The sequence below is a fragment of the Physeter macrocephalus genome, chromosome 11 (assembly GCF_002837175.3).
Source record: "Physeter macrocephalus isolate SW-GA chromosome 11, ASM283717v5, whole genome shotgun sequence".
Taxonomy (NCBI): domain Eukaryota; kingdom Metazoa; phylum Chordata; class Mammalia; order Artiodactyla; family Physeteridae; genus Physeter; species Physeter macrocephalus.
Genome location: NC_041224.1, coordinates 160,950,627 through 160,977,162, shown reverse-complemented (window position 1 = coordinate 160,977,162; position 26,536 = coordinate 160,950,627). Strand labels below are relative to the sequence as shown.

The following is a 26,536-nucleotide window of genomic DNA, read 5'->3' as shown; positions in this document are numbered from 1 at the left end:
ATGGACATTTTCTGCCCCTCTTCCGCAGCGAGAGGCCATGTGACTTGGTGTGTTAAAGGCCAAGTATTTCAGATGTTAGTATGTCCTGACCATGTGGAGTCACTGAATTTGAGCAATATTTTTAAAAACCGGGAAAAGTTGTGCGGTCAGAATCCCGGTTATCAGTGTTTCGGGTTGGCAGTGGGTTGGGTGGGGTGGGGTGGCATTTCCACCACCTTGAAAAGTCATTTAAAGTACGTGAGATAGTAGTGGCCGGACCTTTGGGGAACTTAAACCCAGAGACTTTGTAGCTTACTGGTGGAGAGAACTCATACGGCTTCAGGTGTTATTAATTCTGGAATGTGTTTACGGGGGGCCCAAATCAGCTTTCATCCCTTTTAGGAACTCGTACACAATTCTACAAGCTAAAGGCCCATCCTAGGCAAGAGATGCCAACGCCTCGGAACTCGGAATCTGAGTCTAGCCCGTTCTCGGAGATGACTCCGCATTTGAAACTTCCCTCAGTCCGAGCGCGCCAGGGGCAGGAAGCTGGGCCACGTGACCGGCCCTCCTCCGCGGCCATTCCTAGCGGGGCAACAGCCAGCGCCCCTTCCGCATTTCCTATCCCCTCCAGCGCGCGACGGCGCATAAATGCCCGACGGGAGGCGATCCCAGCTAGCTCTGGACTCCTGTGTCACCAGAACTCACGCTTTTTCCAGCAACGCTTAGCAAGTTCCTCATCCCAAAGCAGGTGCCGGAGACTTCCGCCTGGGTGTTGACCACGTGATCACGCGAGACTTGGGGAGAAAGCGGTCCAACTTCACTACTTAAGTCCCCGGGCCCTGCCCTCACAACAGCCTCCATTGCGCGTGACGACGCGCGGCGGCCTCCGCCCCGGCGCGCCTGCGCACGCGGCTCTCGCGGTGTCTCGCGCTCAGCCCCGCCCACCTCTGCCCCCGCCCCTTCCGCCCCTCCCTCCCCCTCCGCCCTGTCTCTCGGCGGCAGCGGCGGTGGCGGCGGCTCGCGCAGCTTGTTGGCTCACTATATAAAGGGGAGAAGCGGGCGGACCGGACGGCTGGAGCTGCAGCCGGTGGCGGCAGCGGCGGCGGCGGCGCGGGGAGCGGCGACCGGTGGTGGTTTCCCTCCTTGGTGCAGGGTGGGGAGCGGGCAACGCCCCCCAGGACCCCTGAAGGGTCGTGGCCTTTTTTTTTTTTTAAGGGCGATTCTCGAGTTTTTAGCTCCGAGGACTGCTCTCCTCCTCCTCTACCTCCTCTCACCGCTCCTCTCTCCTCCGTCAGGATCCGATTTTGTTTGAAAATTTTTTCCCCCCAATTTTGCGGTGGCTTGGGTCACCCTCCGGGTGTTCTTTTTTTGTTTGTTTGTTTTTGTTTTTATCTTTTCTCGGGGTTGCCCCCCTCTTGTTTGTGTTGTGTGTGGAAATGGCGAACTCGGCAAATACAAACACCGTGGTAAGGACGTGGTTTGGTGGCCGGCGGGGGCTTCGTTCAGGCGGCAGCAACGGCCGGACGGGGCGGGGGCGGGGACGGCCGCGACTCCCGGCCTCGACTCTCCTCAGCCGCCCGCGCGGCCGCCGCCACCGCTTCCCGCCTCAGGCGGAGCGGGCCGGTGCGCCGGGCGGCGGGCGCGGGGGGGTGCCGAGGCTCGCGGCCGCGGTGGCGGGGAGGGCGGGGGCGCCTGCTGGGCCTGGGGCCGCCGCGGGGCGGTTGGGCCGGGGCGAGCGCGCGGCCCCGGCCCCAGACCCCGGCCGCCAGGAGGGAGGGCGGGAGGGGCGCCGCCGCTTCTCCCCGAAGCGGGCCCGGCCGCGCCGGCTGGAGAAGGGCTCCCGGAGCAGCCTCAAAACAAAAACCGTGTTTGGGGAGCTGGGCGAATCCCCAAGACCCACCGCGATCCACTTTAACGCAGTGAAAGGTTAATGGCTACTTTGGGGGTTACTTTGGGCGTTTTGGCGGTTGTGCTTAAAGAGCCTTCACTGGGGCCATTTTATGTTTTTTTTTTTTTTTTTTTTTTAAAAAAAAGGACGAAGGTTGAAAAGCACTTATCTCGGTTCCTTCCGAATCGGTAAAATGGCGAAGGGGAAGCAAAACCCCCATCGTATCTTCGACTAGCAAAAGCACCAAAACAAACAAAGCCTACAGTAGTGGTCAAAGTGCCCCGCTTTCGCCTTGAAATTTGCCTACTTCTCACCGTTTATCCCTTTTTTCTTACTTGCGATCACGTAGGTTTGCAAAAAGCAGTCACATAAATAACCTTTTCAGTCACCAACGCAAAATGTGATCACTAGTCCACCCCACTCTCTTATTTTTATTATGACAATAAAACACTTTTTTGCCCGGTCCCAAATGCAGACAAGCCCACGGCAGCCCGGCTCCGTACCGTTGACGACTCGGGTCGATCCATCATGGCTGCGGCCGCTTACCCTGCTTTTCAGTCCCTGAGCCTTGTGGTCCTCCTCCCTTTGGCTGCCCTGTTTATATAGAGCCATTGCCGCTCTCTAATATAGACTCTGCCAGGATGGGAAGGTGCTTTTCAGGCCTACGTCACCGCCTCTCCATTTAAACACCAGATCCGGCTTTAAATAGTGAGAGCTGCTGAGAGCGGGGCTGGGAGGTGCGTGCTCCCGAGGCGAGAGGCTGGCGCGTGCAGAGCTCAGTTTATTCCTAAGTCCTTTCCGTACACTGTAATTTCGTGCCCAACCGGGTCTGCTTTTAGAGCCCCAAGTTTTTGTTTTCATACAGCAGCTGGGATTTGCGGTCTTTGATAGGGGAAAATAGACTTGCCATCCTTTTTTATTTTATTTTTATTTTTTAAAGAGAATTTAAGCTCAGATGTCTAATCGTTCTTGTATTCAGAAGATGCATGCATTATTGTCGGTAATTTTTTTTGAAAAGTTTTCTACATTAATTTTTAGCAGTGGAGGATTTGATTTTGGTAGTATTTTGTTTATCACATATTCAGGAAATGTTAGAAATATAGCTCCTAATATTTCATTATGTTTTCCTATAATATTTGAGATACGAAGCTTTTCAAAGAAATAGTAAGTGCCTAAAGCTTCGACGTAGGACCTATGTCTACAGTACATTTATGGATCGGGGAATTGTGAGTAATTTGCTTAGTGCAAACTGGGTATTAAAAAATTAAAATTCTAAGTAGACGGTGTTTTTGCTGCATTGGATGTTAATATATCCATTATAGAAATTAATCCAACTTATTTTCCAATATTGTACCAGGGACTAACACTTTTGAAAGAAATCCTTTAATTAATCATTAGATAATGGCACTAATGGCCCTTTAATTTACGAGTTTTTAAGTTTGGAATATCTGGTTTTTGAAAACCAGGACAAACCTAAATTACTGTGTATTTCATAAAAGGCAAAAACTTTGGCTTAAGTACAATTTAGTATTTTAAATAATTCAGAAATTGCATATTTCAAATAATGCCTATGTACTCACATACTTTGAAAAACGTCAGTATTTTGCGCGCTTTTTAACTCTTGAACAGTTTTAAATTGCGTATACTTCATGAATAATACACATTTCCCTTTCTTTATAGTGCATATGAATCCATTAAGTGGTCAAGTTGTGGGTTAATTAAAGCACAAAAGCAAAATCTTAAAGCAAGATTGATTCATTAAGTAGGGAGTGCCAGAAGAAAGCACATTGTACCTATAAATGTGTGGATATCCAAGCAGAATATTTTTAGGGATGACCGACTTCGGAAACACCAAAACAACATCTAGTTTGCTGAAAAAATAATTTATATCGTCAATTTGAGATTTATACTACCAATTTAAAATTACTGTGTCTTTATAATGCCTTGAGTCATTGGTTTTAAAAAAACACTTTATAAATGGATTTTTGTAATTCAGTAGTTGAATTTGCCATAGATAAGGTGATACCCATAGTCAGATAGACTTTCCTTATATATAGAATCAGAATGCTAACATAAGGAGGCACTGTAGAGATGCAGAAATCACGTGAATAATTTTAGTTCACAGAGGCAGATTTGGCAAAATAAAAAGCAGGTGAGTGAGTGGAACGGCAAAGGTGAGAACGTAGATACAGGAATTGTTTTTCTGGTTGTAATGAAAAGGAACAAATAGTTTTTAATGGTTGAGGTAAGTTGTATAGAGGAACTCATTTGTATTTTTGGCTGGACAAGGACACAAAAGAGGTTTCCCCTGTGATAACAGTATTGCTGGGAGAGATGCTAATGAAACACTTATTTCTGTTTGAGGTTTGCTTATGAGAGCAAACCCTTGGTTTTATTGGGTAAGCAGTAGCTTTTAAGCAAGATATAGAACACAAATAATGACAAAGTATTAAAATAAAAAGGCTGTTGATCTTAGCTCTGTGTGATAATGGATAAGATTTATAGCAAGGCATCTCTGGTTTTACACTGACAAGCAAACTTGCTTTTGTCCATTAAAAATAGGATGTGGGTTGGGCAAATTCTTCAGTCTCTTACCTTTTGGTTTTTAAAAAGTACTTTATACTTTTAAAGTGCTTTCACATATATTCTCATTTTATTTTTCTGGCAACCTTCTAAAAGCAAGCTTCCCCCCAAGCAATGCCAACAATAATAGTTATAATAATAATAGTTTAAAAATAAATATCGAGGCTGCTTATAATTCGGATCCATAGCATCATCTGGGCAGTAGTAGGAGAGAAATCCTGGAAAAGAGATCATTGTGTCTTGTTTCTCTGAGACTTTGAGACCTGTTATTGTGGTTATATGAACAGGTTGATGGTATAATTTAAAGGTACAGACTGGGTAACAAAAACTGAAATTAGGTGATTTTTAAATTCAATACTTATTAGGTTGCAGATTATTACCAGGCAAATCACAGGACATAAGTTTCTGTTAAGACAGCGATGAGGTTAGGAGATACAATGGGTTAAACCAAGCAAGGAATAATAAAAACCAGACATAGCAACCCATAAAACTATATCGTTGGATATAGTCAAAACACATTAAGTGTTTTGACTATAACAACATAAGAAATTACAACTGGAAACTGTATAGACCTTGTATCTGTGATTATCTTCTGTATATGAATTGTATTAAACAGTCATAAAACCTTTATTAAAATATGCAGTCATCAAATAATTCATTTTAACTAAGGCAAATGATGTTTACGGGAATGGCCATACCTTTAAACTTATATCTTCTAAAATAAGTTTTAGAGAGTTGGAAAAGGGACTTTTGTATTACATTTGTTTTGAATTTGTGAAAATGTTACATATTTTAATATGTGAAAAGCACTGTTTTTCAGCAGTCTTTTATTTTCCCTTTAAAGCCTAAATTATACAGATCTGTGATTGAAGATGTAATTAATGATGTGAGAGACATCTTTCTGGATGATGGAGTCGATGAACAAGTTCTGATGGAACTAAAAACTGTGAGTTTGCCGCTTTTTTTGTTTTTTTTTTAACATTCTCTTCAGTCAGAAACTATACTCCATAATTTTTCCATATGATGACCATTTGACTTTGCTTCAGGAAGCAGTATAGTTATGTGAAGGGTGCTGATTTTGAATCCCAGCACTACCATCCATTCTTCCTCTGACCTTAGGCAAACTGCTTATATTTCAGTTTCCTTATATGTGAGATGAGAATTAGTAGTACTTACCTTTTAGGCTTGTTTTGAGGATTAAATGTAATAACTATATAAAGTGTTTAGCAAAGTGCCTGGCAATAGTATTAGCTATTATTAATGGGCAGTTAATATCCATTTATGTTTTAATTACTTGACGTTCCTGTAAGGTTTTTTTTTCCTTTTTCTTTTTTTGTGGTCTTAATGCACTGGTATTCTAAAATGTATTTATGTTGTGGAGATTAAGTGCTTGATAAATTTCACGTTCTGGCGTCCGATTCTCTATGTGGGCCAAATATTTGGTTTATAATGTATTCTAGTTTGGGAGCTGCTTTTCTGCCTCTTCTATTTACTTGGATTTAAGCAGAAATACATAAATATGTTTATTTAGCATTTGTGTTTTCTTGATGCTGTAATGACTCATGAAATCATGGAATATTTTTGCCTTACTGCTCAGAACAGTGGTTCTCAAAATATGGTCAGTGGACCTCCCCACAGGCTCTTTCAGGGAGTCCATACGGTTGGACAGATGCCCAAGTCTGAATAATCATAGTATGTTTGTCATATTTCCAGTAAAAGTTGTATTTCATGAAAAAAGTGACCAGTTAAACTTGCAACTCAAATGCACAAGTGCTTTTCCTTGAGATAACTGTTCCATATGCAGTAGAAGGGCTTTATGCATGCTTCCCATTTTGATGTACCAAATATTAAAAAGATGTGTACGTAAAGGTTGAGGTGAGATCATTGTTGATATTAAGACATGCAACTGTTTGATATTGTATTCATGATATTCTATAATGAAATGTGTTAACATTTGGCATATCTGCATACTTAACTGAACTCATATTTTCCAAATGACCAATGCATGATGTTGCAAAATGCCTTCAAAGTGAAAGATAAATTAATGGATTTTAATCGAAGAGTTTGAAAAGTTAATTGGTATATGGTTTCAGATTGTACATTGCAGCTAACTGTTAAGAAACCATCACTTAAAATACTTTTTCCTTTCCCAACTACTTAGCTCTGAGAAGGCAGATTTTCTTCATATACATCAACGAAAGCAAACTGAATGTAAAAGCAGATACGAGAATCCAGCTATTTTCCTTTTAAGCCATTTCTCACGAAATTTTTTTGGAAGATATGGTTATTTTCATTGAAAGTATTTATGTTAACATGTAATGGATACGTTTTTATTTTTAAATGTCAACATTTTAAAAAATCTTATTTAAAATTTCATAAAAGTTCATTGAGGTCCTCATTAATTTGTAAAAATGATAAAGGACTCAGACTAAAAAGTTTTAGAACTGCTGGCTTAGAGATTGGGAATTGAGCTTCTTTAGAGCTATGTATAAATAAGTAATCACAGTTAATGAATGCTAAGGAACATTTGTTGTGGTTTTATTTATCCATTCAACAGAGGTGTGGAGGCTGCAATTTAGCAACTTACTCTTTTAAATAAAGCAAATCTCACCTGTGTTGTGGTGATGAAATATATCTTAAAATGTTGCAGCATCTGTGGGCAGCTTCTATAGAGTTTTCAATATGAATCTGCCCCTGTGAGGAAGGGAGAATATAGGTTTGAATGAGATGAGGAAATATTTATTTCCTGTGAGAAATGTAGTGGTTACTGAAAGTGAAGAGTAGGTATTTAAAAATACAAGTGAAGGAATGCCAACTCTGAGACATGAGTTGGAAGAATAGCAATATAAACTACTCAAACACATAAAGTATCTCAGGGATATGAATAAGAGGAGAATAAGCTTATTTTGATTCCTTCGAGTTACATGTAATGAATATTTTACAAATATGTTATACCCTTATAATGGTTGTCCTTGTAGTTCTGGGATCTTATGTAGAAGGTACAGCATTTTTAGGTGCAAAAAATTAGTCCCAAAGGCTTTAATTTGCGGTACGTCAGACTAGTGGTCAATCCAAGTTGACATCTCCTCTTGCTTTTCAGAGTCTGTTGATATTTTCCTACTGGTCCCAGTTAGAATCAAGGTGTTCTTTCCAAACAGAATGAGCTATCTTTGAGACCAAATAGCTCCACCTGCATTTTTAGTACATAAGACTTCATACACATATACACATATATACAGATATATGTACATATAATATAGTATAAAAGTAATATCTCTGTTTTATAGGTTATGCACTGATTTTTTGTTTAATGCTTAGTTTTCTTTGACAAAAATTGTGACTTATTCAACTTTGAATCCCCAGCCTCTACCACAATGACTGGCTTATGTGGTTGGCATTCAGTAAATCCTTTTTTTTTTTTTTTTTTTTTTTTTTTTTTTTTTTTGCGGTTCGCGGGCCTCTCACTGTTGTGGCCTCTCCCGTTGCGGAGCAGAGGCTCCGGACGCGCAGGCTCAGTGGCCATGGCTCACGGGCCTAGCCACTCCGCGGCATGTGGGATTTTCCCGGACCGGCGCACGAACCCGTGTCGCCTGCATCGGCAGGCGAACTCTCAACCACTGCGCCACCAGGGAAGCCCAGTAAATACTTAATTAAACAAATTAATAACATGCTGCTCCAGAATCTAACTGAAAAAAGTAGTTTAATGTTTTTGTTGTTTTTTAAACGGGGCATACTCTTTTATTCTGGGTTGTAGCTGAATTTAAATATAAAGCTGTTAGACTGAAATGAGTTTATTTTAATTCTCTGCACTAAATTTCTTCAGGATCTCATTAGAATTTCCAGAATGTGCCCTAGTTTTAACAGTCTGACAGCCAGCATTATGCAGTAGAACTTTCTGTGGTGATGAAAATGTTCTTCTATATCTGTGCTCTCCAGTATGGTAACCACTAGCCACATGTGGCTATTAAACACTTGAAATATGGTTAGTGGAACCGAAGAACTGAATTTTTATTTAATTATAATTAATTTCACTTTAAATCACCATGTGTGGCTAGTGGCTACTGTGTTAGACCTTGTAGGTTTGGATATTCTTGCTAATGAAAACTAACAATATTTCATATTTTAAGGTTTATAAAGGACTTTGTCATTAGTTCTATCCCCTTTCTCACCATTTTATAGTGTTTCACAAACTTTTATCAAAAGCTTCCATATGGCTGTGAAGGATACAGTGGTGTATTAGATTATGAATTAAGATGAGTAAAGAGAGTGCCTGTAATTTGAAGTTTAACTAGATAATTCAGGAAGGGACCTTCAACATTAAAAAAATTCAACCTGATTCTTGAGGTTATCTGTTAACACTGTGGGTCTCCTTTAATGTATGCACTGTGGGAGATAGAAAAGATGCATAAAGCATAATGTTGGTTTTCTTGCTTTTTTCTCTAATTGAATTGTAATTGACCTACAACACTGTATTAGTTCTAGGTGCACAACATAGTGATTCAGGATTTCTATACATTAGAAAATGATCACCACTTGATTTTCAATAAAGCTATATTTGAATGTAAATTGTGTTTTAAATTGGTAAATGACTGTGGGTGGAAATGACAGTCTAGAAGTCCTCTTCAAAGTAAGTGATAAAATTATCCTGATTTCTAAATTGTCAGACCCACCCCTATTCAAATAGCAAGTACAATGGGAGATAGAAAACATGGCCTCTCAATAAAACAAAGTGAGAAGAATTCCTCATTTGGAGACAAATCTGAAAAAGTTAATCTGCCCCTAGATCTGTTTTCTCATCTTTGGCACTACTGACATTTTGAACCTGTTAATTCTTTGTTGTAGAAGACTAGTTATCGTAGGATATTAGCAGCATAACTGATCTCTGCCCACTAGATGCCAGTAGCACCTCTGAGTTCTGACAATCACAAATATCTCCAGACATTGCCAGATGTCCCTGGGGCAGAAGGGGAAAAACTACCCCTGATTGAGAACCACTATTCTAAATATACTCTAGTTGTATATAAATACTTGAACCATAAGTTGAACGATGATCTACTGTTCTACATCATTTGGCCTTGGGGAAAGCTCTGTTCCCCAACATTATTTCTAAAGAGCCCCAAAATTCAATTGTCTTATGTTTTATCCAGGAGCTAGTTGTTTTTGTGAGAGTAGGAGAATCCTTTAGAATTTCTAGCCCAGCATACTGCCAGGCAGCAGTAGATCTGGTAACGTTTTATAGATCAAAAAATGGAATAAATATGCTTTGACAGATCATTTAGCAAGTGGTAGAGACTGGAAGCTAAGCCTTTTGTCTCCAGATAAGGAAGGTACCAGAGTTGTGACTAGACCTGCTCTGATAGCAGCAGTACAGTTTAGAGATTAGAACTTTGGACCAGAGCTGGGATTACGGTGAGGCAAGTGAGGGCCTAGAGTCCAAAATATAAACTTTAAATTTAAAATTTAAAGGACATTTACTCTTCACTCTCAGGGTCCAGCCCTGTTGAGTCAGATTGCCTGGATTGTACGATGGTTTTGCCTGCTGTTAGTTGGTGATCTTGGATAAGTTACGTAACTTCTTGTTCCTCAGGTTCTTTTTCTGTAAAAAGGAGATAATAATAATGTCTATTTTAAAGAATTTTTGTGAAGAACGAGTGTACATGGAAAGTACTTAAGTGCACGTTAAGAATTCAGTATTAGTCTAGTAAACATGATGGGCATAACATGATGCACATCCAGATCATTTTGGGAACAGAAAATGAATTTTTTCCATGTCTAATTCTGGAGACCTGGCAAAGATTGTTGAAATAGGGCTGCCAGAAACAATAGCTATGGTGTTGGGGGGAAAAAGTACTATAAAAATGTGGAGAAAAGAGTTCTTCCTGGGCTTCCCTGGTGGCGCAGTGGTTGAGGGTCTGCCTGCTGATGCAGGGGACACGGGTTCGTGCGCCTGTCTGGGAAGATCCCACATGCCGCGGAGCGGCTGGGCCCGTGAGCCGTGGCTGCTGAGCCTGTGCGTCTGAAGCCTGTGCTCCGCAACGGGAGAGGCCACAGCAGTGAGAAAAGAAAAAAAAAAAGAGTTCTTCCTATTTTCTAAGCTAGCTAAATAAATAAATAAATGAATGAATGAATGAATGAATGAATAACAATTCAGTATTCTTGGTAGTCTTCAGGGGTATTAATATGATTACTGTTGCCAAAACAGTATTACATTATTTTAAACATGATATTTTAAAAATAAAATATTTTGATAAAATTATTTTAAAATGAAATTGGAGAGAAACAGAAAACATTCAACTAATTTGAACTTTACATTATTTGATATTATAAGCGTAATGCTAAATATTTGTATGGTATTATTCTTGTATTTTTCACATTACCTAGAACAGTATTTGGTACTTAGTAAATATGGATTCTCAGTGGCCCACTACTCCAGCATCCCCTTGCTCCCCCAGAAGCAGTTTGAAATGTGTGGTTCCGTGTTTGCTTGTTATAATGACCAATGGGCATCTTTGGCATTTAGTAGGCTGGAGGAGTGTTGTATTTCATGTACACTTCCTGTGGTAATACCCTGTAAATATAAAGAGTTATTCTGCCTGAAATGTTGGTAGCATCTTTATAGAGAAACTACCTTAGAAAACAAGTTCGTTTTCCATTCTCTTTGAAATTAATATTAAATATCTGATAAGTTCTTAGTCATTTTGTTAGGTTATGAATAAGACATAGTCTCTACCCTGAAAGAGTTCATACTTTAATAGAGAAGGTAGACTTAGTGTGAAAAGTGTACCAATAGAAATATCTCTAAGATATAGAGGCAGTGAGCGATTTCTTCGTGGCTATGTGACTTTGCATTTGCATTCTTTGGGGAATTGTGTGGGAAGACTGCCAGTCATAAGGAGTAGTTTACGAAAGTTTAGACAGGGGGTATGTATGCTATATTCAGGGAACTGCAAGTAGTTTGGAAAATAGAGTGCAAGTTATAGTTGCAGTTGGAGAAGTTAACATAATACTGCATTAAGGAGCTTGGTCTTTAGAGTGAGAAGGATTCTCTGGGGTGCTAGTTAAAAGACAGAGTTTTGGACTTCTGCTTCAAAGAGTCTCAGTTGATAGGGGTACAGTCTGACATTTAAAAAGAAAAATTTGATTGCATTTACCAAAAAATCTAAATTAACTTTTAATAATGCATTAATGGGTTGCAGTCTGCAGTTTGAAAAGTATTGGTTTATACTTTAAAGCAGCGGCTTTCACTTTAGTGTACATCACAATAACCTGGATAGGTTATTAAAACAGATTCCTGGCTCTACCTCCAGAGTTGCTGATTCGATGGGGTGGGGCCTTAGAATGGTATGCCTAACAAGCTCTCAGGTGATACTGATGTTATTGGTCCAGGATAACATTTTGAGGACCACTGATTTATAGAGGATAGATTGGAAGCACAAGTTTCCACTAAAATGTAGGCTCTGTAAGGACAAGGATCTTTGTCAGATTTGTTCACTGTTCTCAATGCCACTAACAGTGTCTAGCTGGGAGATATTCCATAATTATGTGTAGAATGTATGATTTGAAGCAGGGAGCTCAGTTAGCTTAGTCATTAACACTTTGCAGTAATACTGATGGGAGGAAGGGACTTGAACTGGGGCCATTATAGTAGGGATAGATTGGAATAATGTTTTGGAAAGGAAATTGACAATAATGATAGGGCATTGGGGTAGATTCTGACTCACAGATCATTGACTTGGGAGACTAGGTGAGTAGTGGTATGCAGCACTTAGCACATAATGTGTATTTGTTAATATTTACCATTGTCATGGAAGCTTCATTGAAGTGATGGGTCAGGATTGCAGTGGGTAGACCAATTGGAGGTGATAAAAACTGAAGCTTTAAATTTAGAAAATTATGGTTTAAAAACCTGTTTCTTTATTTTAAAAAAATATTTTATTTATTTATTTATTTATTTATATTTTTGGCTGTGTTGGGTCTTAGTTTCAGCACGTGGGATCTTCGTTGCTGTATGCAGGATCCTTGCGGTGCTCGAGCTCTTCGTTGCGGCACACGGACTTCTCTCTAGTCGTGGTGTGTGGGTTTCCTCTCTCTAGTTGTGACGCACAGGCTCCAGAGCTCATAGGCTCCAGAGTGCGTGGGCTCTGTAGTTTGCACCATGCGGACTCTCTAGTTGTGGCGTGGGGGCTCAGTAGTTGTGGCGTGTGCGAGCTTAGTTGTCCCGGGGTATGTGGGATCTTAGTTCTCCGTCCAGGGATTGAACCGCGTCCCCTGTGTTGGAAGGCGGATTCTTTACCACTGGACCACCAGGGAAGTCCCTTAAAGACCTGTTTCTTAAAGCATTAATGAATAGTACTTTTTTCACCTTGATTTTGGCCTACAAGAAGCGAGGTTTTGTTTTGTTTTGAAACAGGGAAAAGAAGTGTAGACAGTTTGGGTGATAACTGTTTGGGAGGCTTACCTATATAGCCTTACTATATGATACATTTAGAGTGTATTTTAGAGTGTAGAGTGTATTTTATTCATTGTCTGAGCCTATTTTGTACTGTGTGTTATGCTAGGTTCCCACTTTATAGAAATGAACCAGACAAAACTTGGGCTCTCAAAAAGTAGTTTTTTGTTACCCTAGGAAGAACCCTAGCTGTTTTTAGTCTGGGATTTGCACTGACTTAGATTTACTAGCTGGAAGTTCGTTTAGAAGTAATCTAATTCAACTTGTTCCCTTTTTAGATGAGTAAAATGCCCAGGGAAGATAAATAATTTGTCCACAAAGCCGTTTAGTGGCCACACTAATTGGGTTACTGACTTCTGATGTAATGCTCTATTACACAATTAATACCACCACTACAATAATTATAATAACTAACAGTTATTGATGACTGACTTTATGCTAGACCCTGATAAATGTTTTACGTGGATATCTTATTTACTTCTCACAACAATGCATGAAATAGATATTGTTACTGTCTCTGTAAGAATAGTCTTCAGGTGTGTCTAAATACTGAGACTGCTAGGGGAATGGTTGCTCTGGGAAATTGACCTTTAGTTTACTTTTTCGCTAAATTGTTAGCGATGTGCTGGAATCGTTATTAACATGTAGATCTAGAATTTCTAGAACAGTTGGAAGTGTCAGCAGTTTATAAAAATCCCTGTTAGTATGGCAAAGGGAGCTTTTTTGAAGGATATGATAGAAGCCTTACATGAGTTAGGCAATATCCCAAGAGTAGATCCTAGGGGAGAAAACAAAGTATCTGTAGATCCTTGTGTACAAAATGACTGAATTAAATTTTATATGTATGTTTAAGGAATGGTTTGTAACTCTCTTGGGCGGTTTTTTTGTAAGGGCTCTATAGATTGAACACTAAACCTTGTAGAGAGGAAATGTGTTAGGGAGAAGGATGGAATAGTTGTAAATATTTTCTTTTACTTCCTTGTTTTTGCCCACTTTTGATTTTTTTTTTCCTTCATCACAGAAGCTGTCCAAGGGTGAGATGAGAAAATAGAAGTGGTTAAGCAAAAAAGGATTGTCAATCCTTGTCATAATGAAAGAGGGAAGGGAATTTCAAGAAGTGTGGAGGGTTGAGAATACTTCTGAAAGCATATTAGGCATTGCTGTTTCTTTTTCCTTATGTAGGGTTGGACAGATAGAAAGGTAGGGTTTTCTAACCTGAGGACTGCCTCTATAATGTTTCTCATAGTTCAAGGAAAGATGAATTTACGTTTCATATGTTATTTAAAAGTTAGGAAAAAAAGATTTCCATAAAATTGCTAACAATGGATTTGATACTAAAAAGGATGATTTTTGATTACTGAAAAATTGCTTATATGAAACTGCTTGGCAACTAAGGAATTACTATGGAAAGTTTGTTGAAGATATAAAAAGAAACAAAAGAATTCTTCAATACTCTTAAGTAGCAAAAATGAGGTTTGATATTTTAAAATTTGGTTTTCATTGTGGCATACACTTGGGTAAGAATTAGAGATTTGTAGATTTATCAGTTTTGAAAATGTAAGAATTTTATAAACTGACTAATAAAGCATGTTTTATCCATACGTCCAGCGTTGTTTTCCCTGACTCTTACTTAGAAATCTTTAATATTCTTTGCCTTAGTTATGGGAGAATAAACTAATGCAGTCTAGGGCAGTAGATGGATTTCATTCAGAAGAGCAGCAGCTTTTACTGCAAGTTCAACAGCAGCAGCAACCCCAGCAGCAGCAGCATCACCACCACCACCACCACCAGGCTCAACCGCAGCAGACAGTACCTCAGCAAGCGCAGACCCAGCAGGTCCTTATTCCTGCGTCACAGCAAGGTGAGGCTGGCTAATCCTACTGCAACTTGGAAACGCAAGTTGTCATTTTCAAAGAAGAGAAACACTCTGGGTGTCTCCTTTCTATTGGCTGAGGGGGTTGTATCTGTGTGTGCATAAAATGTGGTTCCTATTTATGTAGTAATGATAAACAAGTAATTCACTAACAGAAAGCCTAAAATGATATTCAGGTAAGTATATTATTACTTTTTGTCAGATGGTTACACAATGGTGAATTTCCTAAGTCAGATCTATAAAGGTTTATTTACTAAGGGTTTCATTATTTTATATAGTAGAGTCGTTAACTTTCTTTGAAACTGATTTGTTCCTACAAAGACATTTGAGTTTAGTTTTTATAAATAAACACTGGAGGGTTTTTGTAACTATACTTTGGCAATCTGAAATTCTAATTCCCTATTAATTTAGGCAGTTGATTGAATTAGATTTCCTTTAAGTGAAGAGTGGATATATGACATCTTAATTTATATTATGTGGTTTAAAGATAAGAAAAAACAAGTATTTATAGACTGCATCCATAGTGCCTTGTACTGTGCAAGTCATTTTATAGATTTTGTTTCATTGCAGTCTAATAGAGGCTCTGTGAAGTAGCTCTTAAAACATCACAGCTGAGGAAAATCTGGGCCCTGAAAAGGCTTAGAAGCTTGATCCTCTACATGGAGTATTTTCTGTCATGACAAACATTTGTTCAGTTATAAAACTTCTAGGCCTTCAAATTTTGTAAATCTTGTTGTCAGAGAGGAGAATAAAGATAAATGAAAACTTCATCTTAAGGTAACTGTTTAGTTACTCATTTGCCTCATCTGAGAGTGTTATGTAAGACTTAAAACTGATATTGATGCACATTAGAAATGTCTGTTTGAGTTATTTTACTGTTTATATCAAATAAGACTTAATATTTGATTTTACTCTATACCTTGCATCAAGTAATTTTATCTTTTTAATGTTTCTTGATGACCGTTCCTCCTATTGCCTTCAGACCTGGCACTAGGATTTTAGGTTATCATAAATTAAAATTTGATTTTCTTCACTCAGAGAATATTAGGATAATGGGATTATCTATTTATTCTCTGAAATTTGCGGAATCAAACACTTAGTACCTTTTATGCTTAAGTGATATTGCCATTATTTATGATTTGTACTTTTTAAAAAGTTGATGGAAATAAGATACTGGAAACTGTCAAATTGGGAGAAAAAGATTTTAAAAGACTATGTAGATTATAACTTTTTGAGCTTACTCTTAATGGGTCAATAATGCATTCCAGCAGTAGTATCATTATATTAATAACACAGTTATTGCTGAGTTGGCAAGACATTATGTTTGAAAATTTCCAGTTTAAGAATGCACAGAAATATATATGTTTAGGTGTTAGGTATCTCATTACATCGTGTTCCCAAGGTCCCTCGTGTCCTTAGGTGTTGTTAAATCTTTTTTTTAATTGTGATTTTTCCAGTATAAGGTGGGTATGTCGCAGCTGTTATTTACCATAGAAGTTTATAACATTCTGAGATACCAAATGGTTGAGTGCATTTGCATGCAGAAAATGTGGAAAGCATGAAAAAAATTTTCAGTATGGTACAGCATTCTTATGAAATAGCCTCATGGTTCCTTGTTTTTATGTGTGCCTGTGTTTTTTCATAGCTGCAGCACCACAAGTTATTGTTCCTGATTCTAAGCTGATACAACATATGAATGCATCAAACATGGTAAGACTCAGAACATAGCACTTTGCTTGGCTCTATTTATTCTAACCCAAATTGTGATTATGCTTGTGTATGTTGTATATTAACAACTTGAAGTTTATTCAAGACTTAAGCAAAATAGCTGTTTTGTTTGGTTTCCTAAGTATTGGATTTAACAGCAAATCTAAAGTTTTAGCTTGGTACTTAGACATTAACGTTCATAAAATTATTCAACTTTCTGTTGAAAATACCAAAAGAATGATGCTTTGTGGGAGCTGTTTTATCTTCTGCTATTTTTTGAAAATAGGTTTACAGAACCTACCAAACATTATGCCAAGTATAGTTATGTTGCAGAAGACCCATTAACTGAAAGAGGTTAGGAATGCTAAGGATTATACATTTTTTAAAAATGAAAGTGAACCATTTGGATAAAGATAACTAGTATCGTTAAGATCAGACATTTACAAATTTTGCTCTGATTTAACCATAGCATAGCCTACTAAGTTTTATTACAATATGTAAATTGATACTTTAAAATGCATTTTAGCCAGTTGAGTTTATTATACATTAGACTTACGATATTTCTAAGAGATAGCCACTGAACTTCATAAGTCCTCAAATTTTCAAATTTCACTTAGCACATATAATATATCCCATCAGATATAACTATAAAACTAAAAGAAAGAAACCCTCAGATCCTTAGAAAATCTTTACTTCTATCCTCACAGTTTGTTTTTTTTTTAATAAAACATTAAAACAGAGTTTAATTAGAATAGTTGTTCCGGCATTTTCTCGTAAATGGCTTTTCTTCTGTTTAAACTACACAGACGTTAGTGGTGTCTCTGCTCTGACATTCCATTCTTAAATTCAGCCAAATCCTTTTATTAGGTAAGAATCATTATTTTAAATAAGACCTTAGTCTAGTGTTAGCAGTGAGATTTTCTTTTCAGATCCAGATTTTTTTTTTTTAAACGAAAAAGCAATATTTTAAAAAATCAGTTACTATATTTTGTGAGTGATGAGTGAACCTGAAAGCTCATTTGTGTTTTATAAGCTGTATAGGAAGCAGGGCTTACCTACTAGACAAACGACTTCTTTCTATTGATATATACCAGCCTTAACAAATGTATAACTTTACAGAATTGCAAATTTCTACACGATAGAAATTGGAATTTTTAAATTCACAAAAAATCAAGAATCTCTGTTTGTACTTCCAGTTCAAGTTCCTGGAGTCAGTTCTTTTGCATGAAAATCACAAAAGTCCATGCCTATTGATTCTCACAAGAATTTTTATTATTCAAAAAAAATTCCCTTTCAAGTTTAAGGCACCAAATTTCTTTTTAACCTCCATCCTTAAAAATAAGTCTCACTGTAGGATCCATATTGCAGTTGGTACTATTCAGACTGTTTCCTAGGGAATAAATAACTTGTATCATTTTAAAACAGAAAGTTTAGAAGAATCACTTGCAGTAGACCCATCTAATTTTGAAGAATTTTAAGTGTTGTGGGAGAGAATTTTGAATTAAAATTGTGTTTAAAAAGACTGGTAGGGCTTCCCTGGTGGCGCAGTGGTTGAGAGTCTGCCTGCCGATGCAGGGGACACAGGTTCGTGCCCTGGTCCCGGAAGATCCCACATGCCACAGAGCAGCTGGGCCCGTGAGCCATGGCTGCTGAGCCTGCACGTCTGGGGCCTGTGCTCCACGACGGGAGAGGCCATGGTGGTAAGAGGCCCGCGTACCGCAAAAAAAAAAAATAAATAAATAAAATAAAATAAAAAGACTGGTAAAATTAATGGCCCATCTCTTACTGATTTGCTGTGTCTCCTTGATTCTAAAGCGTATATGTATTTAAACAGATCATAGGTCAGACTTCAATCAATAAAATGTTAGCATTTGTACGTATTTCAGCATTTGTTTTCAGTTAGTGTTTGCTTCATGTTTTTTTCATGTTCTAAAATGTAATCATTATAGGCTTTTTACAAATAAGTTTTTCGGGTTTTTGTTTGTTCGCATTATTCCTGATTCAAAGATATCCATTAAAAACAGTTTGATTTTGAAAAAAAAATTTTTAATATAAGAATATGGGATAGTGATAATATATTTGGTAGAAAGCTATTTCAGGGAACTTATGAAACAGGACCTTATATCAAACTAGTTTTGCAGGTTCTCTTCATGAAATTGCTCAAATGCATTATTCACGTTAGGGCCTTTTCACAAAATACAGGAAGGAACTTTCAGCAGACATTAATAAAAGATGGTTTGTGTATGATACATCACAACAAATATTTATACCAACTTAATGTGCAGAGGTATGCAGGTGGTTATTTTCTCATGTATGCTATGAGGAAAATGCTAGGTCAGTTTGCTAGTAGAGGGAGATCTATTAATCTTATAAAATGTGAATTATAGGCACTTAATATTCCTAAATAATATTTCTCAATAGTAAGTGATTGTTAATATATTTCTTAAATTTAGATTACCTTTTATTTGCTTATATAGACAAGAGTTATTTACATCTTTCATTTATTTAATAAAATTTTATAAAGAGAACCTGGTGAGCTAGATAGCTGGATTTTGGGGACATAATGGGAGTTTCAGGCTTAAGATATAGAGATTACTTAGGCCTGTCAAATGGCAACAAGCATATTTTCTTGGAAGGCTGTACTTAGAGCCTGACTAGATAGTTGTATCATTAACCTACTTGAGTGTAATTTTCCAAGTTTTGTTGACTTCAAAGCACAGTTAATATTTATTTCTTGAAGTGTATTCAAATAGAGGTGTTTCTAAAAATGTATGTTAGATTGAGTATATGAAGGTTTGGTACCTTAAAAAAGATTGAGGGGGGAGGGGGAAAAAAACTACCTGTATATAGTTACAGTGAGATACATGGAAATACTTTGAGCTCAGGATTTTTAAAAAACAGTAAAAATGTAGTATAATTCTGAAAGGGGAGAAGTCTCCAGAAGCAGTAAATCAAGAATTTATCCAGGATTTAAAACCATTCAGAGTATAATTCCATGTATATTTTTATAATTTAAAGTCAGATACTAACTTCATTTTAAAGTGTAGAAATTAATTTTTGTGACTTAAGATTTTTTAAGGTATTTTCTATATTGATAAAACTATCAGTAATATATGTTTCACCTAGATAATGCCAGTGTTGTCACCTTATGGCATCTTAGAAGAGTTGCCAGCTAAGAATTGCAGTCTTCTGATACAAGGTTTTCTTTAGAAACCTGTTAATCATGGTATAAATTAAAAGTATTAGGATTTCTAAAGCAAAGATACTTACACTTTTGCCATAAGTATATTAATTGACAACAAGGAATTGGGAGTAAGGAAACAGAATAAGTAAGGAAATAATGGAATGGATATTCTATTTATTGTACAGCACTATTAGTGTGGGTTAGATTTCCTTAGAGTACATTCTCCAGGTGAAAAAACCTCCTAATTATATTATTCTACTTAATTGCTTGAAATAATTAGGTAAGATGTTTAGGCTCAATGGTCTTTATTATACCATTTTATAAAATGGCAGTCTTATTGGTAGAACTTTTCTTTTTAGTATATACTAAATGAAACTTTAAATACTATTAAAATATGCCAGAGATAAACTGATATGCTATTATGCACATACATGGTTTTGATTGTTTTTCATTGTTTTTTCCAGAGTGCTGCTGCTACAGCTGCTACCTTAGCACTCCCTGCCGGTGTGACTCCTGTTCAACAGATATTAACAAATTCAGGTAATTAGGAATAACTGATCCATTATTTATATAACTCAGAAAATTGTACCGTCTAGCCTTTGTTTTGTCTTCACTGAAAGACTGAAGATCTTAATACTTCTTTTACCATTTGGCTTACGTTATTAAAATAAGATGATTTGAGGACCATGGCATATTAAACCATAATCACTGCTGAGGATGCAGTAGAGAAGATGAGAATTGTGCTTGAACTTTTGATCCATGACTGGAATCCTATTTATTGAACGAAGTATGATTATATAGAAGTGCTTATTTACTTGGTTTTTTGCTAAACACATTTAACTTACCGAATAAGTTAAACTTAGCTCATTTGAACTAATTTGTGATATCAAACTAAATCCTATAGTATCTTAAGAGCAAATTTATTGCGTTCTATTTTATATAGCATCTCTCCATAGCTGGCAAAATTTACTTTTGATAATAATGTTTGAAGAATTTATTTACCTGGATTTTAAGTATTTTCTCTGTAATTTAATTATACAATTTCTTGCAAATCAAAACTACAGTGAGGTATATCACCTCATACCAGTCAGAATTGCCATCATCAAAAAATCTACAAACAATAAATGCTGGAGAGGGTGTGGAGAAAAGGGAACCCTCCTACACTGCTGGTGGGAATGTAGATTGGTGCAGCCACTATGGAAAACAGTATGGAGGTTCCTTAAAAAACTAAAAATAAAACCACCATACGACTCAGCAATCCCACTACTGGGCGGTAAGTCAGAGAAAAACAAATACCGTATGCTAACATATATATGGAATCTAAAAAAAAAAAAAAATGGTTCTGAAGAACCTAGGGGTAGGACAGGAGTAAAGACACAGATGTAGAGAATGGACTTAAGGACACAGGGAGGGGGAAGAGTAAGCTGGGACGAAGTGAGAGAGTGGCATGGACATATATACACTACCAAATGTAAAACTGATAGCTAGTGGGAAGCAGCCACATAGCACAGGGAGATCAGCTCAGTGCTTTGTGATCACATAGAGGGATGGGAGGGAGACACAAGAGGGAGGCGATATGGGGATATAAGTGTACGTATGGCTGATTCACTTTGTTGTAAAGCAGAAACTAACACCATTGTAAAGCAATTATACTCCAATAAAGATGTTAAAAAAAAAGTACAATGATTATACAATTTCTTGTTATTTTGTTAATTTCTAAATTTATGAAGAACAAACAGCGGCTTGTTACATATTTTAATGAGATATAATTGCTTACTACTTAATTAATTCAACATTCTGCATCATTTAAAACAATATATTAGAGGGATTTGGTATAAGCCAGTCATACTGTTAGTGTTATGTGGCAATGATAATTGGTTCAGCAAACTCTTAGTGTTTTTTAAATCATCTTGAAGCTAAGGAATGCTGTGCTTTTGTTGAATATATTAATGCATTATTATACTTTTGTTTCCTTAAAGCTTTAAAAATGAACAGCCCCTGAAATGTCTGCTGATGTTACTTATTTCTCTCTCATGACTTGTTAGCGAAGATAATGTACGCGTTTAATCAACTCTCATAATCTGTTGTTAAAACTTTGTTGGAAACAGCTTTATAAGGAAAATAAAACATATTAAGCAATGTATTTGAGCATGTCGTAAAGTCAGAGAAGGTAAGGACTATAGTTTACTGTGTATGGATGACAGCCCTTAATAAAATTGTTAGCCTTCTTAGTAATTTTTGACATTCACTATGGTCTGACATTCACTATGAATTCGTTTGTTTTGAGGTGGTCACTGCTAAAGTGGTAACTTGGAATACATACTTTTTACTTTAGGCCAGCTTCTTCAAGTGGTCAGAGCAGCCAATGGTGCCCAGTATATTTTTCAGCCTCAGCAGTCAGTAGTTCTACAACAACAGGTTATACCACAAATGCAGCCTGGTGGAGTACAAGCTCCTGTTATACAACAGGTAAAAATCTTATGTTCTGACCACCATGGGGTTCTTTTTTCTGCTTCTGTATGAATTCTCTGGGTGTTTCCCATCCCTTTTTCCATAGCTTTATCTATACAAATTCTTAGAATCTTCTCTAATACTACACAACCTGTCATTCTAAATTCCTCCCGTACACCTCACAGCTTAACTTACAGTACGTTTAAGACTAAATTGTTCTTATCCCTACTCATCCTTTATCATCCTCCCCCCAGCTTTTTATAAGTGGCACCACTCTCCATCCAACCTCCTAAGCTAGTTATTCAGCATTCATTCAACACACATTGGGTGGCTACATATCAGGGTCTCTGCAAGAGACTAGAGATTTAGGAGTGAACAAAGCAGGCATGAATCTAGTTTCATGATGGTTATGTATTGTCTGGAAGGGGGTATGTGGAATCCTCCCTTTTGCTTACCTCTACTATCCAAGGTATCATGAAATCCTACCAATTCTTCTTAATAGTTCCTTTTTTTCAGACTGCAGTTTAAACATGCTTTCAGTCCCTTAATATATTTGAAACTAGTTTTCTTTTCCCACACTCTCTTTTGTCATTTCCTTAGTTCATGCTCTCATAATTTCTCACTTAAAATACTGTGTTATCCTCTTAATTGATTTCCCTGCCTCCAGCCTTGTGCCCTCCTAACTTGACTGCTACTCTGTATTTATAGTCATTGTTCTAAAAATCTTAAAATCTTTTAGTGATTTCCCATTGCTTATTGGAAAAAGTGTAAACTCCTCAGCATGGGTTATGAGATCTTTTTTGGGTTTTTGATTTTTCCACATTTTATTTTTTGCCATGCTTCCAGTTGTTACCTGGTTCAGCTGCTGTTTATATCAAAGTTGACAAATATTTGCACATGCTTGTGTGCCAGGTGTTAAACTCTTGTACTGTGAGGACAGAGATGAAAGAGAAATGGTTATTTTCTTGAGGAACTTGTGTACTTTGAAAAAGAGACAGATAGGGCTTCCCTGGTGGCACAGTGGTTGAGAGTCCGCCTGCCGATGCAGGGGACACAGGTTCATGTCCCGGTCCGGGAGGATCCCACATGCCGCGGAGCGGCTGGGCCCGTGAGCCATGGCCGCTGAGCCTGCACATCCGGAGCCTGTGCTCCGCAATGGGAAAGACCACAACAGTGAGAGGCCCGCGTACCGCAAAAAAAAAAAAAGACAGATACATAAACAAATAACGTTAATATGATGGTACAGTGATAGAGGTACAGAGGAGGAACATTAATCCAGCCTACTTACAGCCTTCCAAATTTGTCCTGTTGGTACTTCTGGGTTTCACTTGATGCTGTTATGTTTAGAATGCCACCTTTGGCCTTCCTTCTAGCAGTTCTCTCCAGTCCCCCGCAAACAAACAAACCAAACAGAAAAAGCCTGGCTAATCTCCCAAAACACAAATAGAAGCTCAACTCTTGCCTACTAGGACGGCTTCCCTGACCAGGCCTTGTCCCCACAAGCTGAATTTAGTACTCTCCTGTCTTTTCATAATGCTATATATCGCAATTCTCTGACATCTTCTATCTTTTTGAGTTGTTATTGCTTTGTCTATTGCATCATTAATCTGTAAACTTCTTAAAAGAAATACTGTCTTATTATTTTTGCTTTTCTTGAACCTAATGACAAGGAATTGCCATTTAGTGCTTTTAATTTATCACTAGGCATTCTCTGCTTTTTATTTAATAACTAATTATAAATATGTTCATTATAATAGATATAATTACTATTTGTTAATAGGTTCTTTTTGAGTTGTGGTTTACTTTAGAATCCTAGGATGCAGAGGCTGGAAGGAACTTTAGAAATCATCTGATCTGGTGGTTCACAGCTTTGGATGCATGATTAGAATTACCTGGGGAACTTTAAATAAAATGAATAGATGTCATCTTATACCAATTAAATCAGAATATTAGGAGTGGGGGGGCTTAGGTATCAGTATTTTTAAGTTACCAGGTTGTTATAATTTGTAGCCAGCGTTGAGAACCATTGACCCATATCTAACAGTGAAGAGAGGTTAAATGACTTGCCTCTGCTACATCTTTATGTGTGATCTTAGACAAAACTGGAACCCAGGGCTTCAGATTCCAGGGCAGTGTTCTTCATAGGGAGGCAGTGTAGCATAATAATAAGAGCAGAACCAGAATACCTAGGTTCACATTTTGCCTCTTAGTTACTTGACTGCAAGCTTTGCAAGTTATTAAACCTCTATACCTCAAGCAAACTAGTAACATGTAACTCTTGGCCTGGAATCTGGTATATACATAGCAAGTACCTGATTAATGGAGCAGTTATCTTCAGAAAATCTTTTTCCTTCAGAAATTTGAATGGTAAAATGAAAATTTAGTGGATCTGTACACTCACTAAACATTCCTCCTGTGCTTTGGTAGTTTTAACTATGTATGAGATATGGCGATTTGGGGTGACTCTTTAGCATTGGGGCCTATTTCTGTGTACCGAGCAATGAAACTGAGCTACTTGATCCTCTAGCTAGTTACTAATCTGTAGTTTTTCTTTTGCCTTAGGTACTGGCCCCTCTTCCTGGAGGGATTTCACCACAAACAGGTGTTATCATCCAGCCCCAGCAAATCTTATTTACAGGAAATAAGACTCAAGTTATACCTACAACCGTGGCAGCACCTACACCAGCACAAGCACAGCTAACCGCAGCTGGCCAACAGCAGCCACAGGCCCAGCCTGCTCAACAGCAAGCCCCGCTGGTGTTGCAGGTTGATGGGACTGGGGATACGTCATCTGAAGAAGATGAAGATGAAGAAGAAGACTATGATGATGAGGAGGAAGAAGACAAAGAGAAAGATGGAGCTGAAGATGGGCAGGTAGAAGAGGTAAGTTTCTAGTAAAAGTCTAGAAGTAAGAAACTACTCAATCATTTCTTCTTTTACTTGGTACCAAACTGATGAATTTTATATTTTTAGAGGCTGTTAGGGTACTATACCCTAAGATTTTTAGATTGTTCTGGATGTGTTTATCTTCATAAAATTTTCTATAGCTGGTAACAAAAAAAATGAATGAATACCAAATTAAGTTGTACTTTTATAAAGGTGATGGCAACAGTGCATGTAATTCTAATTCTTTGGCTTATGCATTCATCATGGTGTAGCTTAAAGATTAAACATCGGTAGAACAGATAGATGTGGTAATCTTTTCCTTTAGTATTTTAAAACAACATTTCAGAAGGGAAGAAACTTAAGAAAAAGCTAAATGTGACCGATTTATTCAAAATCTCCTTTTTTTCCATATTCCATACCAGTTCTGTAGATAACCTTATCTACTCTTAGTGTCTATCTTCAGTTAAACAAACCATACTTATCTTCTTTTTAATTTTTAAATTTTATTTTTTATACACCAGGTTCTTATTAGTCATCCATTTTATACACATAAGTGTATACATGTCAATCCCAATCTCCCAATTCATCACACCACCACCCCCACCCACCACCGCTTTCCCCCCTTGGTGTCCATACGTGTGTTCTCTACATCTGTGTCTCAATTTCTGCCCTGCAAACTGGTTCATCTGGACCATTTTTTTAGGTCCCACATATATGCGTTAATATACGATATTTGTTTTTCTCTTTCTGACTTACTTCAGTCTGTATGACAGTCTCTAGATGCATCCACGTCTCTACAAATGACCCAATTTCGTTCCTTTTTATGGCTGAGTAATATTCCATTGTATGTATGTACTACATCTTCTTTATCCATTCGTCTGTCAGTGGGCATTTAGGTTACTTCCATGACCTGGCTATTGTAAATAGTGCTTTAATGAACATTGGGGTGCATGTGTCGTTTTGAATTATGGTTTTCTCAAGGTATATGCCCACTAGTGGGATTGCTGGGTGGTATGGTAGTTCTATTTTTAGTTTTTTAAGGAACCTCCATACTGTTCTCCATAGTGGCTGTATCAATTTACATTCCCACCAACAGTGCAAGAGGGTTTCCTTTTCTCCACACCCTCTCCAGCATTTACTGTATGTAGATTTTTTGATGATGGCCATTCTGACGGTGATAACTCATTGTAGTTTTGATTTGCATTTCTCTAATAATTGGTGATGTTGAGCATCCTTTCATGTGTTTCTTGGCCATCTGTATGTCCTCTTTGGAGAAATGTCTCTTTAGGTCTTCTGCCCATTTTTGGATAGGTTGTTGTTTTTTTTACTATTAAGCTGCATGAGCTGTTTATATATTTTGGAGATTAATCCTTTGTCCATTGATTTGTTTGCAAATATTTTCTCCCATTCTGAGGGTTGTCTTTTCACCTTGTTTGTAGTTTCCTTTGCTTTGCAAAAGCTTTTAAGTTTCATTAGGTCCCATTTGTTTATTTTTGTTTTTATTTCCATTACTCTAGGAGGTGGATCAAAAAA

General features: G+C 37.6%; 1 protein-coding gene, 1 long non-coding RNA gene and 1 other non-coding gene across 3 annotated transcripts in view; 2 read left to right on the top strand and 1 right to left on the bottom strand.

The window, feature by feature from the left end:
* Positions 1-976: 976 nt before the first annotated feature.
* Positions 977-26,536, top strand: part of GTF2A1 (general transcription factor IIA subunit 1) — a 45,253-nt gene continuing 19,693 nt past the window's right edge. The window contains exons 1-7 of the mRNA XM_024133183.3: positions 977-1,448; positions 5,298-5,399; positions 14,562-14,763; positions 16,421-16,485; positions 20,131-20,206; positions 22,002-22,135; positions 24,680-25,000. Coding sequence (XP_023988951.1) covers positions 1,419-1,448; positions 5,298-5,399; positions 14,562-14,763; positions 16,421-16,485; positions 20,131-20,206; positions 22,002-22,135; positions 24,680-25,000 — 930 coding nt within the window. The 5' untranslated portion in view covers positions 977-1,418. The remainder of the gene's footprint in view (positions 1,449-5,297; positions 5,400-14,561; positions 14,764-16,420; positions 16,486-20,130; positions 20,207-22,001; positions 22,136-24,679; positions 25,001-26,536) is intronic.
* Positions 12,398-23,484, bottom strand: LOC129392566 (uncharacterized). The gene is made up of 3 exons (XR_008618720.1): positions 23,406-23,484; positions 22,971-23,045; positions 12,398-12,721 (listed from the first exon to the last, which is right to left on the bottom strand). It is a non-coding gene; the product is annotated as an uncharacterized lncRNA (long non-coding RNA).
* On the top strand, positions 15,730-15,873 carry LOC112063489 (small nucleolar RNA SNORA79). The gene has a single exon (XR_002891000.1). It is a non-coding gene; the product is annotated as a small nucleolar RNA SNORA79 (small nucleolar RNA).